Below are 16,854 nucleotides of genomic sequence, written 5' to 3'. Positions count from 1 at the left end.
ACACACGGTTCACCCTCCTCTGTACATCCATCTACCTGTACAGCTGGAATGGAGTTTTCAGCCTTGCAAGCTTCCCTGTTTTCCTCTAATGTAGCAATGGTTATTATGGCCACACTCTTTGACTTTGATTTATCTCCAAAAAATTAGATAAATGGAGCAAATTTACGTAGCACTAATCTGGTCCATCTGAGCACTCAAAGTGGTCTACACTAGAGTCCCATTCACCTTGTCACTGTCAGACACACACATACAAACACCCCTACGGAGATCGGTAGGCAACTTGAAATTAAGTGCTTTGCCCAGCGGCACATCAAAATGTGACGGGAGGAAGCTGCAATTAGATTCTATGACAACTACTCTTCCCAGTCAGTCCTCGTGTCTGAGGGCATTTGCAAATCCTAACCCACCATTGTTTTTAGAGTAAAGGCTGCTTCCTCTCTGAGTGACTTTTCAGCCGTGTCAGTACAAGGCTTTTATTCTGGGGTTGATTCACACACTTTGCATCAAAATATGGTCATCTTTGGGACACGTAACCTGTTTCCTTCCTACGGTTGTATATGCACGGTACCATCAGGCATCTGGAAATTGTGAAGCTCTAACATTCTCTTGCTGTTATTTTGGCTGAGTTCTTTCTTTTTCTCTATGATGTTACACAACAAAGCAATGTGTCTAATGTATTGTGCTTAAATACATCCACAGGTTTGCCTCCCTCTAACTACAATGTGGTGAATTAACCTATCGTGACAGGGCATCATTATCAGGGCTTTCCCAAATTGCAAAGTAATCTCAAATGTTTACAGCTTAGGAAAGTAATAAAACATTATGAGCAATCTGGCCAAAAACAGAAAAAGTTTAACTTTCCTGCTTTTGTGAGAAAAAGATTTGTCTTAATATGCAGTGTATGCAAATGTTTGTTTCATCTACATCTGCAATGTTTGGTCTGAGATAATATGTGAAATTGTAGCCATAAGCAGCCCAAACAGGATACCCATTTTTGTTGACAGAGCTCATGTGTCTCTGTGTCCTGCCTTTTTTTCCCACATGCTTTTGTTTGCTAACTGAAGCGTTGTGCATTTATGCAGTTTCAGACTCTGTGTGAAGACACGGACAAGTCGTTTATGGAGAACATGTCCTGTTGAAACGCCAGCGTGTTTGTTGACATACCTAACAGACGAGATCCTGATGCAGGAGGATCAATGCCGAATGCTTTGTTTGCTCTCGCAAATGATCTGGAGACAGTGTGCCAAGCTATTCTGGACAGCAGAGTTTGTGCCAAAATGATTTGCAAATCCAGCAAGATGCCAATTCAACCACAAAGCTTGGCATTTTAAAGCTTTAATGCTTTTCAAGGAAGATTTTTAAAACCCAATACAACCTCAGTAACAGAGATTTTTTTGTGTGTGTCTTTGGAATAAAATGTTACACTTATAGAGTAAAATTACTATAAATAATTTGATTTTGATCAAATTATTTTTGCCAAGCAAAAGTTTAATCATATTTGAAATCTTTGGCTACATATATTTTTAATTAATAATTCTGCACTGTACAAATGTATTTAAAAACATTTATGTTTTTACTTTTAAGCAACCAGAAATTCTAGAAGTTCTTATTCTAAGATAGCCATTATTAATATTTCTTCATATTCTTTTTTTAACATCTACTGCAATTTTGTTCATTGTTTTGCCATTATTCCTGACTAAGGCAAAACAAGGTCTTGTGTACTGGAGGGTGAACCAACACCCACACTTAAGTTTTTGCAGCCTTGAACATATTTTTGAAGATTCTCCTGTATTTAGTCATGTCCGTTTCCTCATAATCTCTGACCAGATTTCAAATCTCAAACAGAGGAAAACATTTCCACAGCATGATGAATCCTACAGAAAGATTCATCATGAGTTAATTTTAGCAGTGTCACAGAACTCTGTGTAAAAGTTAAAATGAATCCAAACAACACATAATAATTTTCCTAAGTAGTAAACAGGGAACCTTTTTTTTCCAAATAACTGGATTTGTTTATGCCTCAGGATGAACAGCGGCACAGTTAGGCTCAATGTGGGCAATGTGTTGTAGTTTGCACAGTCTCACTGTATCTCCCCAGGTACAGCTTCCTTACACAGTTCAAAAGCATGCAAGTTATGGTAAGTGGTCTTTCTAAACTGGCTGCAGGAGTGAGTGTCAGAGAGCATGGTTGTTTGTCCTGTCTACCTCTCTGTGCTTTGCCATTTTTTACTGCAACCTGTCCAGGGTTAACCCCGCATCTATTTGCAAATATAGACAATGGATGCTTTTAATTAGAACCTTACGCCAAGATTATCAAGCAATATTCATTGCACTATGTATAGTGATTATTAGATATAAAAGTGAACTTTCGTATATATACACACATCTATATTTATGTATGTGTGTCATTAACTATTAAAAAAGTTAATATATAAAAAAATTATTACTCATCAATATTATTGTTATTAAATATTATATCTCCATTATTTACTAAGTATTATTTATCTCGGCTCTCCAGGTGATATGTGCAGGTGTCCGCATTAATCGCCCTACCTATGTTCTCCTGTCAGTCTGTGTGTTGCAATTGGAAATTTGCGCTTCCTAAATGGCTTTTTACAAGAATAAAAGCAGCAAGGATTGGTACCGTTGCTATGAATACAAACAAACCTCGCTGTGCCTCACTTTTTTTTTTTATGCCATTAGACTCGGCCTACCCCTTCACTCTTCGTCCCTCCCCCCCCTAATGTTTTCCTGCGCCCGTTGCCGGGGCGACAGAAGGCGTTTCCCATGATTTAGATTTAAGGATGCCTCTCTCACGCTGCTTCCTCACTCAGACTGCCGGTCTCCCTGCAAGGCAACTGGCGGGAGGGATTCCCCTGCTCGTCGCCTCTCTGTCTTCCCCGTTCAAAACAGCCTCCAATCAGTCACAACTAGCTCCATTTTTTTCTTTTCTTTTTCCTTTTTTTTTTTTTTTTTTTTGCTTTTCCTTTTCCACCGGCGCGCCCAATCTAGCGGCGGCATGTCCCGGAGCCAAAGTGCGGCGTGCGGTGCGGAGCAGAAACTTTGAAACATTTCTGACGAGGGGATTTTATTTCTACCAGATCCAGTGCAGTCCGCGGCAAGAAGACTTAAGAGTCGATTCTAACTGATGAGGTGAAACATTTTTCACAACATTGCCTGATCATCGTCTTGCTTGTGGAATATAAAGGAGCCTGCGCTGCGCCTCCTCCTGCAGGATCGTTCCGGGGATTTACGGTGTTTTTCTGTGTAATTTCAGGCAGCCTCCAAATGACGTCGAGATGGCTTGTGGCACGCTTCTCCCATCTATTTCCACGTTTGCCAGCGGACCAACTGACAAGAGCAGATCCATAGGAGGTGCTTATCTGGTGAGTAAACCCTACTGAGTACCAGATAGAACTTGGGCATCAGGGAATCTCTTATAGTCCTCTATTTAAAGTGTGTTTATTTCTCAGTGTAGCACCCATGTTATTACTGCAGTCAAGGCTTGACACTGCTGGGGCGTGCACCAGTTTATACAGGGAACCGTAGGCATTCAAACTGGGAAAGCACACATGGTTTCCAGCAAAACTCCTAGAAAGAATATTATCTGATTGCACAAAGTCTCCGAGCGCTTATCCAAGCCTACTTATTGTTTTTTCCCATTTTTATGCTTTCTGAATCAATTCCAGTATTTCAACCAGTGCACATTCCAAAGATCTTTCCTCCACCTGACTGAACTGTGCTGCTGAGCTTTCATAAATATCACACTTCATTACATTTTTTCTTAAACTGCACTTGTCCACAAGTCGGTTTCCCTTGTTTTGGACTCTTTTGAAGTAGAGCAGGACATAAATGGGTATGAGTTTCTTGTTATTAGAGGTAACTCGACACAAACAAGCTTCTTATCTGGTCTCTAACTTATCTCTAGAAATGGAAGGAGGAGTTGTCCCATCTTAAGAAACCAAGTGTGCCAGAGAGAAGCAGCTGCTGCGACCCAGACCACCCTACAGCCACCTGCATAACAAGCACCAGCATGTCCAAGAAGGAGACTGAGCCAGATCTGGACTTGGACTATGATTTTATTTTGTCCAATTCCATCTTGCAGCAACAACAGCAACAGCAACAGCAGGAGGAAGCCATGGGGTGCAGCTCTGCCCAGGCCATGTCATCTTCCCCGGGTTCCTTCACCTCATCTTACCAACTTCCTTCTCCTCAAGACACTGCCAGTGAGCTGCTCTACACCATCCCAGACATCAGTGACGTTTCGCCCTCTGGAGGCTTTGTGGCAGAACTCATGAGACCTGATTTGGACCCAGCATACCTCCACCTTCCTAGCCTCCATGGCAAGTTTGTAGTCAAGACAACAATGGACATGGGAGAGTATAGCCAAAGCATGACTGTAGGCAAGGCCTGCGTCGGCCCGGCATCGGACTCTGCTCCGTCGCGGGTCTCGCCGTCCTTCGTGTGCAGCCGGATAAAGCAGGAGAACCCCAGTAACTGCACCATTTCACAGCCCATAGACCTGCACTTGGCAGGGGTGAACTCTCATGGCCGGGCAGGCCAGCAACAGCGCCCCAGCAACTTGGATCTTCATGCATTTCCAGGGAATGGGAGGACCATGACCAGCACTAGATTATCTTCATCCTCTTCCCTTTCTCCAGACAATCCTCTTGGTCGGGAGCACCAGTTGGGCCACCCTCTCTCTCAGATCCCGCTACCTCCGCAGGGGTACCACCATGGTACCTCTCAGGGCTACACCTCCTACCCTCAGGGCTCATCCATGCAGTACCCAGGTGACTGGCACACCACATTGCAGTATCAATTACTTTGTACAACCAATTCAGCAGAGAGTTTATCTCTTCAATAAATTCAATTTTAGAGACGAAACAATAGTTTTGGCAATGCCGCCTGTACAAGCAAATTCTATTATTAAGATCTTTATTCTTCTATGGTATGATATTAATGTTTCATGGCGATTATGTTGGCTATCCCGTCACCCTACAGAGGGTCTCATGATCTCCAGCGGGGACTGCTTGCCCGAGGAGCCGAAGCCCAAACGCGGTAGGCGCTCCTGGCCCAGGAAGAGGGTGGCGACGCACACGTGTGACTACGTTGGCTGTGGCAAAACGTACACAAAGAGCTCCCACCTGAAAGCACACCACCGCACACACACAGGTAGAGCTCCCTTTACAGTTTTTCCTTCTCCTGTTGCCTTTTACTTTATGAGGCATGCACATTGAATCCTCGCTCGTTAATCATACTTTTTTTGTAATCTAGAGCTATTCAGCTTAAGGCTTTCATTGTGGATTTACAAAAAACAGGCCACATCACTTGCACGTTGTTGAACAAACACATTCATAGAAAGGTGGGGGATGGACTAGGGGAGTTGCTTGTCAGGTGCAGCAAAACAGGTTGACACTGATCCCTGCTCAAATACAACTGCTAGGCCTTTTACAGAGGAGCTGCAGGACAGGATGGACCTCTTTTTTTAGCTGGAGGTGGTGAAGCCTGGGCTACTTCAACCTTACGGATGGTGCTAACTGCTCTGGGTGTGTGTGTTTTGTTTTTTTTTTATCACAGGGGAGAAGCCTTACCACTGCGACTGGGAGGGCTGCGGCTGGAAGTTTGCACGTTCCGATGAGCTCACTCGCCACTACAGGAAACACACGGGTCATCGGCCTTTCCAGTGCCAGAAATGCGACCGGGCCTTCTCCAGGTCGGACCACCTTGCTCTCCACATGAAGAGACACCTATGAGACGCAGACAAGACGACAAAAGCTGAAGGCCACAGTATATATATATCTGTCTGCAGAACACTTTTTTTTTTTTTTTTTACCAAAACTTGCCTTCAAGCTGACGTCGAGCAGCAAGACACGCTGTGGTGTTCATGGCACAAAGAAAAAGAAAGCATTACTCCTTTAAGAGCCCCTCTCACATTGTGCAGGTGACTCGACGAGGCCTCTCAGCCAGGGTTGTAAAACCTTATTAAAACAAACAGAAAAAAAGGGACCAAACTGGAATTTGTCTTATTTAACCGACAAAACTTGGTGGACCAGGTGCCAGAGGATTTTAACTGGAAAATTCAGGGAAACCAGGAGCAACAGACAAAGCATCTCCAGAGGCCTTCTAGCAGCGAGTAACACACCATCGCAGACTTTACTCCTAATACACACTGTTAAAACAAACTGTATTAATAAACACAGCGATATTTATCATCCCATTTCACCTGCAAAGCCATTTATTTTCAGGTACAATGTTAATTTATACAGAATGGTGCTGAGTAACAGAGAAGGTTTCTTTTAGAAAAAAAAGGTACCAAAGATGATGGAAAATAGATATAAAGAAAAAGGGTGAAGCAATGAAAATAAAAGTGCCATTTAGTTGTTTGTGTTTTCTTCCATAAAGTATGACTTCAGGTGAACACTTTCTAAACAGCGATGGCAATCTACAACGCACTGCAGCTGCAAAGTGCAATAATTTATATGAAACATTCGTATTTTTGTATTGAATGAGTAACTCTGAACAAAGATTTTGTTTTTGTTTATAGCCAAAATATGTAATATAATGTTAAACTTTGTACATTTGTACATAAAAATGTTTTGTTATTGTTTTGTATTTTACAGTATAATGAAATAAAAATGTATTTGAACTAAGAAAATCAAGGTGGCATTTATACTCTTAGCTAATTCAAACTCATGACGAGAAGCATGTGGTTACTGAACATTTTGCGAAACTGTAACAGAGCAGCACATTTATGTTTGAAATGGCAGCGGTGACTCACAGTCGCGTCCTACACAATATAATCGTCCCATATGAAGAGGCAAACCAGTACAATGTGGCCATAAAAAAAGTTTTCCCGTTTCCGTGTGGTTTTTTCTTTCCACCTGTCAGAGGAAAGAAAAGAAAACGGGACATTCAAGGATGACGCCAGATCTGATTGCTGCTCTCTGTTGAGACAATATGAATAAAAACACAAAGTGAAGCTAGAATGACAGTCTTTGTATTCTCATTTCTTGTTTGTACACTGCTGTGTGCATAAAACTGCTGTTTGAATGTTCCCATGTTAGCGGGTTAATGAAGAAAAATTAAACTCTGTTTGCCTCTTTAGTTTCATAATGACTCAGCAATGTTTGTTTTATTTTGGGTTCTTCAAAGTAGATGCTGTGAAAGAGTTGAATTTAGTCATTTTCTTTTGAAACAGTGCTTCCAAACATTGGGAAACTTTAGGATGTAAGTCCTTCAAACTGCAAGCATCTTAAAACAAGTTTTTAATATATTCCAGTCCAAGAACAAATCAAAATATGCACTTGAGCTGAAAAAACTGCAGTCAAATAGATATAACATGAGTTCGTAACATGACAGTGCAAAACGAAATGTTGAAAAAAAGGTTATCCAACAACCTCTCAAAGACTATCTGTAAATAAATACTACCTCAACAATTTAGGGAAAAACAGATTTAAAACCATATGGTGCATATTAATATGACAATTTCAGGACTATCCAAAATAAAATAAAAAAACAGGAAATGAACAAACCATCTATACATCTACACATGTAAGAAAATGCCCCTTCAAGAAGACAAATTAAACACAAAAAGAATGTGTTTATGTACATATATCTTGCACACACAAGTATCAAAACAATTTACAATTTTACTTTGGAAATAGTATATTCGAAGTTTTAACATACTTAGTTCCTATTCCAGATTATTTTTATTTATATTTTTGACTTGTCTACAGTATATTCATAGCCTGACCATTACCTTCCTACCTTATTTTGCTAGAAACATATAACATGTTTTTTTCCAAGTTGGTATACATGGAATTATTTAAAGATATCAATAATTGTACACAAGCTTTAAAAGGGGATAAAAACCAAGATGTAGTTAAATTAAATATGAGCTTTACCCATGTTGGGATGCTTAACATACAGTATCGACAATTATTTGTTGCATACCTTCATGTCGGCCTGTTAAATGTGAAACATTTTGTGGTCTATGTTGCCCTCTGCAGGTTTATTCAGCTAAATCATCCTGATTTTTACAACAGGAAATGCTCTCTGGGTTGTCTCTTCATTGGAATTGATATAAGGGAAGACAAAAATATAGTGAGTTGCATTTGTAAAATTCAACATACTGTATATTATGGTGCAAAAATAAAGACGAACAGAAGGAGACACATATGTTGCTTGATTGGTTCCAATTTAATTCTTTTTTCAAGAAGCAAATGTAAGAACCTGTAAGAACCTCTTAGCCTTACCCTATTATTTGCAAACAAACAATTGTTCTTAAGCAATAAAACAAAAGGCACATAGGCAAACTCTGATGCAAAGGTATTGGATTTTAATCACTACTCCATTGTAACCTGTTAACAACAGCTTGTCCTTTTACAGCAGATCCCAACTGAGAATTATCCAGTGTAATCATGAAACTTTGCTTTGGAACCAGGGAATAAAATACACTTTAGAAATTAAAAGGCTTATTTGCAGATATACTGAACATGACTAACAAAACAGTGGAAGAATGAAAACAACAACAAAAAATGTCTCCTTCAATCGTCGTCAAAGTTTTGTTGTAAAAGGAAGTTGGCAGCCAAGTTCTCATTTTTATCACAAGCAAAGTAGGCTTGGATGACGAGTCCTTCTGGAAAACCCAAGGCTTTTAGCTGGATGGAAAGCAAAAGGTGAAAGTTAGTTGAACAAAACTGTAATATCCATCAATCTTTTCAATTTAAGCTCCAGTGTTTTTAGGTAATAATAAATAAATAAAAAAACAGGTTCTGGACATTGTCATGCTCCACCTCACCCTCTCAATAGCTTCTTTTTCCTGTGGTGTGACCTGGATATAGCTCATCTGACCCCCACCAGATGTACTACCTCCCACTCCTCCGGCTCCACCCGGTCCTCCTCCGCCACCTGTTGGAGCTGGGTCTGGAATTGGCTCATTCAGCATCTGGATGAACTGTTCTTGGTGGTCACTGATCTCCTATAATTCAGAATGAAACGTTCATGAATAGTGTACTGTTGCAAAGTGAAACGCAGAACAGAGTGTTTAAAAAAGAGCTTTAATTTGGCTGTGTGGAACCTAGTAGTGTGATAAAATGAAACAAGGTGAATTCAAACTGTTGATCCATTTTTTGTGCAATAAAAAGCAAAATTATGTTTCAGTTCTAAGTTTTTAACATTTTGCTCCCTTTTGACAAACACACAAACGTACTTTTGGTTAATTTATTGCACAAAATCCCATTAAAACACTCTGCAATGTATTACCAATTGTAAAAATGCCCAACAGGCTTAGCTGTCTTTGCCTGGCAATGTGTCATTAGAAGAATTACTTGACATTTTAAACACTGGATATAGAAGACTGGTAGATGAGTAAACTGTCATTTTGTTAAAACTCCCCAATGAAAGTATACAAGTGTTGTAATCTAGAAGTGAAACATTGTTGAGGTCTGGCTCTTCCTCACCTGCAGCAGGTCTGGGTTCTCCCTGCCGATCTCCTGCAGCAACGTTGGAAGCAGGACAGGATTCTGCTGAATCAGCTGTCGCATCACCTGGAACTGAGGCTGATTTCTTAGGAAGTCCAAGGGATTGGCTGGAAGCGGAAATTAAAATTGTAAGCAGCAAGAAACAAGAAAACTGGCAGAGAAAGCAGTTTCATGCCTCATTTGCTTTTGGAATCAGGGTGTTCCATTTACTTCCTGCTGTAGCGCTTGGTGAAGATCCAGTGTTGGCAGGAGTGTTAACACTTCCGGAGGGAGCAGCTGGAGCTCCACTTGATGGAGTCGCCGTGGTATCAGGTCCTGGTGCAGGACCCTGATCTCTGGTTGACACACCCTGTGGAAGGAGGTAGGCCTCCACTGGTTAGTAGAGCAACAAGGGGGATGATGCTCTCATATCTTGATTAAGAAGTACTCTGTAAGAGTTTTAAGTTTTTTTTCCAAGTGAACACTAAAACCTCTGCTAAACTGTTTCCTATTTTTTCCATGAATGCTGATGCATTTGAAAATGGATTTCATGTGGGTTTGTACAACAAGAAATAAATTGCATTCTGTGAAACCACTTTTGTCAAGTACACAAAATATGGGTGTTGGCTTTGATGCACCCCAAGCTTGCATTATGGATAAACATTTGGGAGAAGGGTGTAAAATGTATTCCAACACTGAGTCAGGACATACTGAGTTACTTCTCTAGTTTTATATTTAAAACTAATTGACCACCTGACCATTTTTGACTGACAGTTCACTGGCATATTATCTAAAATATTATGAGCTGATAAATACACAAAATAGGTCTAACTGTCATTACTTGAACATCCAGCATGCTGAGGGGATACATTTTCAGAGTAGACAGAGCACACCATGACATTACGTAACATTATTTAGGGTCATTGCTTGACATTTACTTTAAATTCAAATTGAAAAAACAAACAAAAAATACATTTATCCCAAAGAAAAAATTTATTTAACTCATATCATCCAAGTATCTTCAAAGTGATTGTGGATAGTGATGCTTTGGGCAGGAAGGATCTCAGGTAGTAGTCAGTTTTGCAACAAATCTGAAGAATCCTTTGACTGAACACAGTTGCTATATATCCCTGCATGACATGCTAACTGCTCAATATTATGGCAGCAGAGATGATATTACGCGGGAACATTTCCTAGACAACACCATCCAGTTTTTGCCAACACTGCTAATCTACCTCAATGCTTTTCCCACTCCTCTTAAAAATCTCTGCCTGTGATGTTACAGTCGTTGATATGATCTTTGTGCATTATCATAAATGGAAGAGTTGGCTTGGACTTCCTCTTCCTCTCTGTTCTTTGGTTCTGCTCTGCATCCAAGAAGTCCCTTTTTAAACTCCTCTGGGTTTTGGGCTGCTAGTTCAGGTATTATTTAAACTGAGCTAGTCCAGGGGTGTCAAACTCCAGTCCTCAAGGGCTGGTGTCCTGCAACTTTTAGATGTGCACCACACCTGAGTAGAATAATTTGGTCATTAGCAAGGCTCTGGAGAACTGATCTACACAAGGAGGAGGTAATTAAGCCATTTCATTCCAATGATTTGTACCTGTGGCACATATAAAAACTGCTGGACACCAGTCCTTGAGGACTGGAGTTTGACACCTGTGAGCTAGTCCCAGCCTGGTTGCTATGGTTATGCATGATAATAACTACCTGAAAGTAAAACAGCATGAACAAAAGTTGTTCCAGCTGCACAGCATCCAAAGCCAGAGGGAATAATTCTCCAAAAAAGCAATGCCACAGCCAGAAAAAAATGAACCAAAAGTTAACAAAAGGAAGGAATCAGAAATAATGTAACAGAGCTACTTCAACATGCTGCCACCGTGAGTGGCAAACTGAGGGATTAAATGGAATTGCCTATTAATTTAAATTTCATATTAAAATCCAAGGCATTAGTGCATATTTGTTGTATATAGAATGTCTACAAGTTAGACCCTCATCAAGTGTAACGTTTTTGACATTTCCCCAAAAATAAATAGAAAAAAAAGAAGCCTTTGCCAACCTGATTTATGGGAAGTTAAAACTACAAACTACAATATTATATTTTTCACCAAAAGCATCATGTTTTTGTGTGCTATTGAAATGGTAGACCCACAGTAGAGTGAGGGTTAGAAGATTTTTCTGAACAAATATTTGGGGCTTCTTGTAAAGTTTTATAGATACTCGGACTGTCTACAAAACAATGATGTGAACACAACTATGAGCTGAGAAAGCAAAGTAAGCTCTAAAATTGCAAATGTCACACAAAAGTATAATCTATAATCAGTTAAGAGATGTATCAATCTGGTAATATGATTAAAAGCGCATTCATTTCAACCACAGAGCTCCTCATACCGACAGCAGGTATTCCACAGCCCTGTCAGGGTTGTTGAAGCTCACTCTCAGAGCTGCCACTACTTCTTCTCTCCCGAAGCCCAGGAGCATCATTTCATATACCATGGCATCATACGACGAACCTGTCACTGAAGGAATGAGTAGACAGTCGCCAATAAAGCAACTGAGATTTATTGTCGCAGTGCAGTCAAATCTTTTCATCTCTATTCTTTAAAACAAAATTTAAAAAGCTAAGACACAGCAAGAGAGATACTTGTTTCTACAAAGCATAAACATAATTCAATATAAACAATGTGAATTAAAAGAAAAGTATTATTGCTTAAAGGAAATCAGAAAGCATTGATACTCAGCAGTTTTCAGACATGCAGGTTCACAGGATTCACTTTGAGGCAATGCATGTTCTAAGTGTAGCGCATGAGGACATGTAGACGTGTGCCTAGCATACATCAGAACAGCTTACAAACAAACATATAAACATATAAATGCAGCCTTACCAAGAGTTGAAACAGCTTCATTTATCAAGTTTGAGTTCGGTGAAGTCTCAGGGCTTCTAGAAGAGAAAAGAAAAATATTTAATATCTACAAAACATAATGTTATTGGGTGAATGTCTGATCCTTACCCGCTACTGCCAAAACTGGTGGAGAATGGGTCAGAGCTTGGTGGCGTCACCTCTGTTTTGTCCTCTGACTTGTTGTCGGACGGAGTCGGCTCTGCTGGATTCTCTAAACTAGACAAAGCTGCAGGAGGGGCTGCAGGAGGAGCTGCAGGAGCCGTGGTGACGGGAGCTGAAGAGGTTGATGAAGTCTGTGTGGTGGCTGAGGCCATTTTGGGCTGGAAGAAAAAATAATAATAATAATAGGTCATAAAATATCTTTTGTCAAATAAAAGCTGTCATTATGATCGAACTATCAACTCTGTTGTATTTTACATAAATGTGCTGCTCTGAATTGATAATAAATAGTAAAAAAAACATTTCTGACTAAAGTCATTAGACAGCTTTAATCCTATGATGGAATACCAGCGTTATTCGATACAATGCTAATTCAAAAAGAAAAACGCAGCAAGTTGGAGAAACTTTAAATTATGAACCTTTGTCACCATTAGCACCACAAAGTTCTTCTCATCAATGTTGTACTCCTTGAGAGGCGTGTCATCGTTTAAGATTTTACCTGTCAAAAAACAAAAAAATTAACACCTATATAAAACGGTGCACACTTTATATGAATTAAACCTCTGCTGAAGAAATGACTCAACAGTGTATAGATAATTTCTAGGAAAGCAAATGTGTAAAATTCAAGCTTTACAATGAAGTCTAAAATGCTACCGTTTCAATACATTAGAAAAATATGTGAGCATACAACAATGTTTAACTTATATAGATCAATCTTAACATATTACTTAGCACTACTATGGAAAACAAAGCAAATGTATCAAAATATGCACCACTTGTCTAAACAAAGGTCTCTTAAAGTTGATAAAACTATTAACCACTGAGAGACTTTAATTCTGCACTGACCATTTGGTTACAGTTCTTTCTTTTCACTAAATGAAGCTGACCATAATCCATCAAATCTATAGGTGAAAATAAAGTTGCACATGGATTGTGGGTAGCTTCATTTAGTGGGGAAAAAATCTGTATGAAGAAACAACTTTTTTCAGTGACACAATTGTTGTTTCCTCTGCTCTTGACACTTGATGCAATTGGATTTTGACCTCTGGGTCACTCTATTCTCTTCCAGCTGAAGCTTTTCAGTCTTTGTACTGACTTACAAAGACTGAAATCTCTGTGTTAATTTTGCCACACGTTTTAAATCATTGTCCTTTCAGTTGTCTGGCAGAGTCAAGCAGATTTATATGCAAAGTCTACTGGCATCTCAAAACGTTGGTGATGCTTTTCATGTTTGACTTTCTTAAAAGCCAAGATACAAAAAAAGTTCCATAAAAAGGTTTAGTTCTTTAAAAATCACAACAAGCTTCTTATAATGAATATTTATCACATATAAGTTGCCCTTTTTCAAAACGTCGTGTAACATTTGCAACTCTAAATTACTTATTTAGCTTGCTGAGGGCAAAAATGGCTGTTTGAAATGTAAAGTTTGGAGACCTTTTCCCCCCATACTTAATCAACCTTGGAAAAATAAAATCCCCTATTTTTCCAGACTTTCACACATCTCTACCAAGGACTCCAAAAACATGGAAGGTAATGTATGAAGTCAGCATCTTATCTTATTGATTTGCACATATAATACCGGCATAGATCAATTTCTGTGCTGCAACAGAAAAGATGTCCTTCCCCTTCTCCTTTTCAATCCTCTCTTTTAATATTTTCACCTATAGACAAAACATGAAAAAAAAACGTTAACAATCTTGTTCACATGTTATGTTGCACAAGTGTTTACAACCCTTAAAACATCCTGTTTAGTTGCAGTGAGTAATAAAGGAAGTGAGCTTGACCTGCTCTCAAACTGAGTCAACAAACCAAACTCCCTGTGACATATCGCATAAAAATAACGGCTTCCTTCTGAAATTGCCACAACGACCCGAGTTAAATCAAGCTTAACAGACAAATTAAAGGTAAAAAATAGTTATAGTATCCTTTTGGTTAAATTAAATATTACGCAGTCCCCGTACATAAAAAAAGAATACTACATAAGCTCAGCGAAAGTAAAAGTTAGTAAGTAAATCATTTCAAACATCATCTGGAACATCACGCGGGCTGCGGCTAATTACTGATAACATAAGTCACTTTTTCAATATGTACAAGTCAGCTACTTTGACTTGTTCAGAAATGATAACATAATTATACAAAGCCTAAGTAGGACGCATTGAGGACAAATACATAAATAACATCCCATGAATTTCCGCAAACCTACTTATGGATGTGCCTGTTATGAGACATTCCCAAACTGTTCTCGGTTCCAGGACATACCCCACTCCCACTCCCACTCCACCCCCTTCACTTATATTTTTATCTCTCACCGTCTCCTCCTCATCGATGTCAATTTTAAATGTTTGTTGTTGTAATGTCTTCAGAGTTACCAGCATCTTGTCAGTCGAGCTTTACCCACTGGACTGGCTTAAATCTATTAAATCCAACTTGAAAGACTCCACTGTTTTTTTCGTTGGCTCATCACAACCTGTCGGCCGCCATGACTTTTCGGTTCTCTTCTTCGTGTGTTATTCATCGTGCTTATGGTCCACCTAGTGGTTAGATGGTGAACAACATCCTGTGTTGTGTTTGTATTCAATTTGACTCAGAAATTGTAATATTCATGCACTGTATTGAATTATATTTTTTATGTAACTATGTTAGTCATTAGCCATTTTTATTCACTCTCTTTTACAGCTGATTAGATATTTGGTTATGGTGTTTTTGTCAGTGATTGTATAAATAAAACATTTAATTTGACTTACAGTCTATGGATCAACTTCATTCATTCAGCATTAAGCTTGAGTGAAAATATTCTAATTTTTCCCCTTTACTTGCACTTTCTTTAAAACAAAAAATGCTTACCATAATTAATATATTTTAAAACAGAGTAACCATGAACATTTGTACTTAAAGAGTCAGGGCAGGCATCATGAGTATGTACAAAATAGTATTATTTCAGTTTGCTGACTAGTGGGCAACATGGAAAAAAGGCTTGTGTCTATGTTTGTTTGTGTTACAGTAGAAACTGATGAGAAAGTTCCTACAATCACAACCCTTTAACACTTGTTAAATCACCTGTTATCAATCAATATTCAAAGCTTTTATGTAATGCTGTTTTTTTTTCAAAGTTGTTGCCCAGTGGTCACTTTAGGAGGCCTGCTAACTACAAAAAATTAAATAATTGAGGTGTTCTGCAATATTGTGCAGTCTTAGTCAATCTTCATCTCCCACTTCTCTTTCTGTCCTTCTGCGTCTCTTTGCATGGCCTGCTCTTCTCGCATCCTGAGATCCTCCTCTCTACTCAGGCTGCCCCACGCCTCCATCACATTTTCACAGAAGGAGCAGTGGCCTCACTGGCCTTGGCCTATGCATCCTCTCATCAGGCATTCCTTATGCTGCTCCACTCGGCAGCTGTACTGTTGTCCTCTTTTCCCCTCTTCTCTCCCTCTCTGTGCTGTGACTGTGTCTCCTGCTCCTGTCTCCAGGGGTCGTCAGTCTGCCATCGGCCTCCTCTGAAGTGAAGAGCTGCAGAGATTACAGTCTGATCCCTGGTGACTCGAATATATTTTTAAGAGATGATGTTAGACGTGTGAAATAAAGACTCAGCCCCAACTCCCCCACCTTAAGCAGGCAGAGTAGGGAAGGATGTGAAAATGAGAATTTCAGTGAAAAAAACAAAACAAAAAGAAACTGTGTTCATAGACTTCCCAAAAACTTGAAGCCGTTTTCTGAAAACATCTGCCCTGCAGGATTGCAAGTGTCTTGAACAGATACTCAAAGACATCTATTCAAGTCAGCGGGGTTCTTGCAGGGTGTGGAGAGTAGTTCAGAGAAAAACAGATGACTGGAAGGGTGTAGCCAATGAAAGCTACTGACAAGCGCAGTGACTATTTACCTACCGTATTTTATTCCGTTTCCATCTATCTATCCATCATAATATTTATAGCCTTAGTTAATTTACAATACAGATGGGCATTTAATAACATAGAATACTTTTAAAGAGAGTAAAAAATTATAGCAAGAACATAAATCCTAAAAGTATCTTCCTTAAACAGGCCATAATAAAACGAGGACCATCACTGAACCATGGGCTGGCTGTTTACATGTCTGCAAGCCTGGTCTTCTTTAAAAAAAAAAAAAAACTACTGTGTTATTCTGAAAATTTGCCAGTAAGTAATCAGTTTGAAATCCTCAAGTAAATAACTCCATGCAATTAATCGCTTGGACAGAAAAAGGCAGTTTGACTCAAGAAGATTTGACAAAAAGATACCTTATGATTCTTGCTGAATGCACCATGAGTTACTAAACCTAGAGGAACTGCAACAACACTGAGCAACTGAGGATCCCA

The 16,854-nt window shown here is 39.3% G+C and overlaps 2 protein-coding genes across 2 annotated transcripts; one reads left to right on the top strand and one right to left on the bottom strand.

The window, feature by feature from the left end:
• The first annotated feature begins 2,818 nt into the window (after nucleotides 1-2,818).
• On the top strand, nucleotides 2,819-6,989 carry klf4 (Kruppel like factor 4). Its single transcript, XM_023338338.1, has 5 exons — nucleotides 2,819-3,153; nucleotides 3,278-3,386; nucleotides 3,929-4,793; nucleotides 5,005-5,175; nucleotides 5,581-6,989. Exons 1-5 carry the CDS (start codon nucleotides 3,149-3,151, stop codon nucleotides 5,754-5,756), a joined length of 1,326 nt encoding a protein of 441 aa, XP_023194106.1. The 5' UTR covers nucleotides 2,819-3,148; the 3' UTR covers nucleotides 5,757-6,989.
• A 594-nt stretch (nucleotides 6,990-7,583) lies between these two features.
• On the bottom strand, nucleotides 7,584-15,020 carry LOC102228659 (UV excision repair protein RAD23 homolog B-like). Its single transcript, XM_023338339.1, has 10 exons — nucleotides 14,834-15,020; nucleotides 14,104-14,185; nucleotides 12,944-13,023; nucleotides 12,474-12,685; nucleotides 12,348-12,403; nucleotides 11,854-11,981; nucleotides 9,696-9,834; nucleotides 9,465-9,592; nucleotides 8,804-8,983; nucleotides 7,584-8,663 (listed from the first exon to the last, which is right to left on the bottom strand). Exons 1-10 carry the CDS (start codon nucleotides 14,897-14,899, stop codon nucleotides 8,550-8,552), a joined length of 1,185 nt encoding a protein of 394 aa, XP_023194107.1. The 5' UTR covers nucleotides 14,900-15,020; the 3' UTR covers nucleotides 7,584-8,549.
• Between the last annotated feature and the right edge of the window lie 1,834 nt (nucleotides 15,021-16,854).

The sequence above is a fragment of the Xiphophorus maculatus genome, chromosome 8 (assembly GCF_002775205.1).
Source record: "Xiphophorus maculatus strain JP 163 A chromosome 8, X_maculatus-5.0-male, whole genome shotgun sequence".
Taxonomy (NCBI): domain Eukaryota; kingdom Metazoa; phylum Chordata; class Actinopteri; order Cyprinodontiformes; family Poeciliidae; genus Xiphophorus; species Xiphophorus maculatus.
Note: the sequence above shows the minus strand (reverse complement) of the source record. Positions and strands in the feature narration are given on the sequence as shown.

What these genes read in the sequence shown, in the direction of transcription:
- LOC102228659 (XM_023338339.1), bottom strand. Translation starts at nt 14,899, where the DNA reads ATGCTGGTAACTCTGAAGACATTACAACAACAAACATTTAAAATTGAC. An exon ending in ACAGAAATTGATCTATGCCG is followed by an intron (nt 13,024 to 14,103) that starts GTATTATATGTG and finishes GTTTTTTGACAG; the next exon opens with GTAAAATCTTAAACGATGAC. An exon ending in ACCAAGCGCTACAGCAGGAA is followed by an intron (nt 9,593 to 9,695) that starts GTAAATGGAACA and finishes TTCCGCTTCCAG; the next exon opens with CCAATCCCTTGGACTTCCTA.
- klf4 (XM_023338338.1), top strand. An exon ending in CCATAGGAGGTGCTTATCTG is followed by an intron (nt 3,387 to 3,928) that starts GTGAGTAAACCC and finishes ACTTATCTCTAG; the next exon opens with AAATGGAAGGAGGAGTTGTC. An exon ending in CTCATCCATGCAGTACCCAG is followed by an intron (nt 4,794 to 5,004) that starts GTGACTGGCACA and finishes GTCACCCTACAG; the next exon opens with AGGGTCTCATGATCTCCAGC.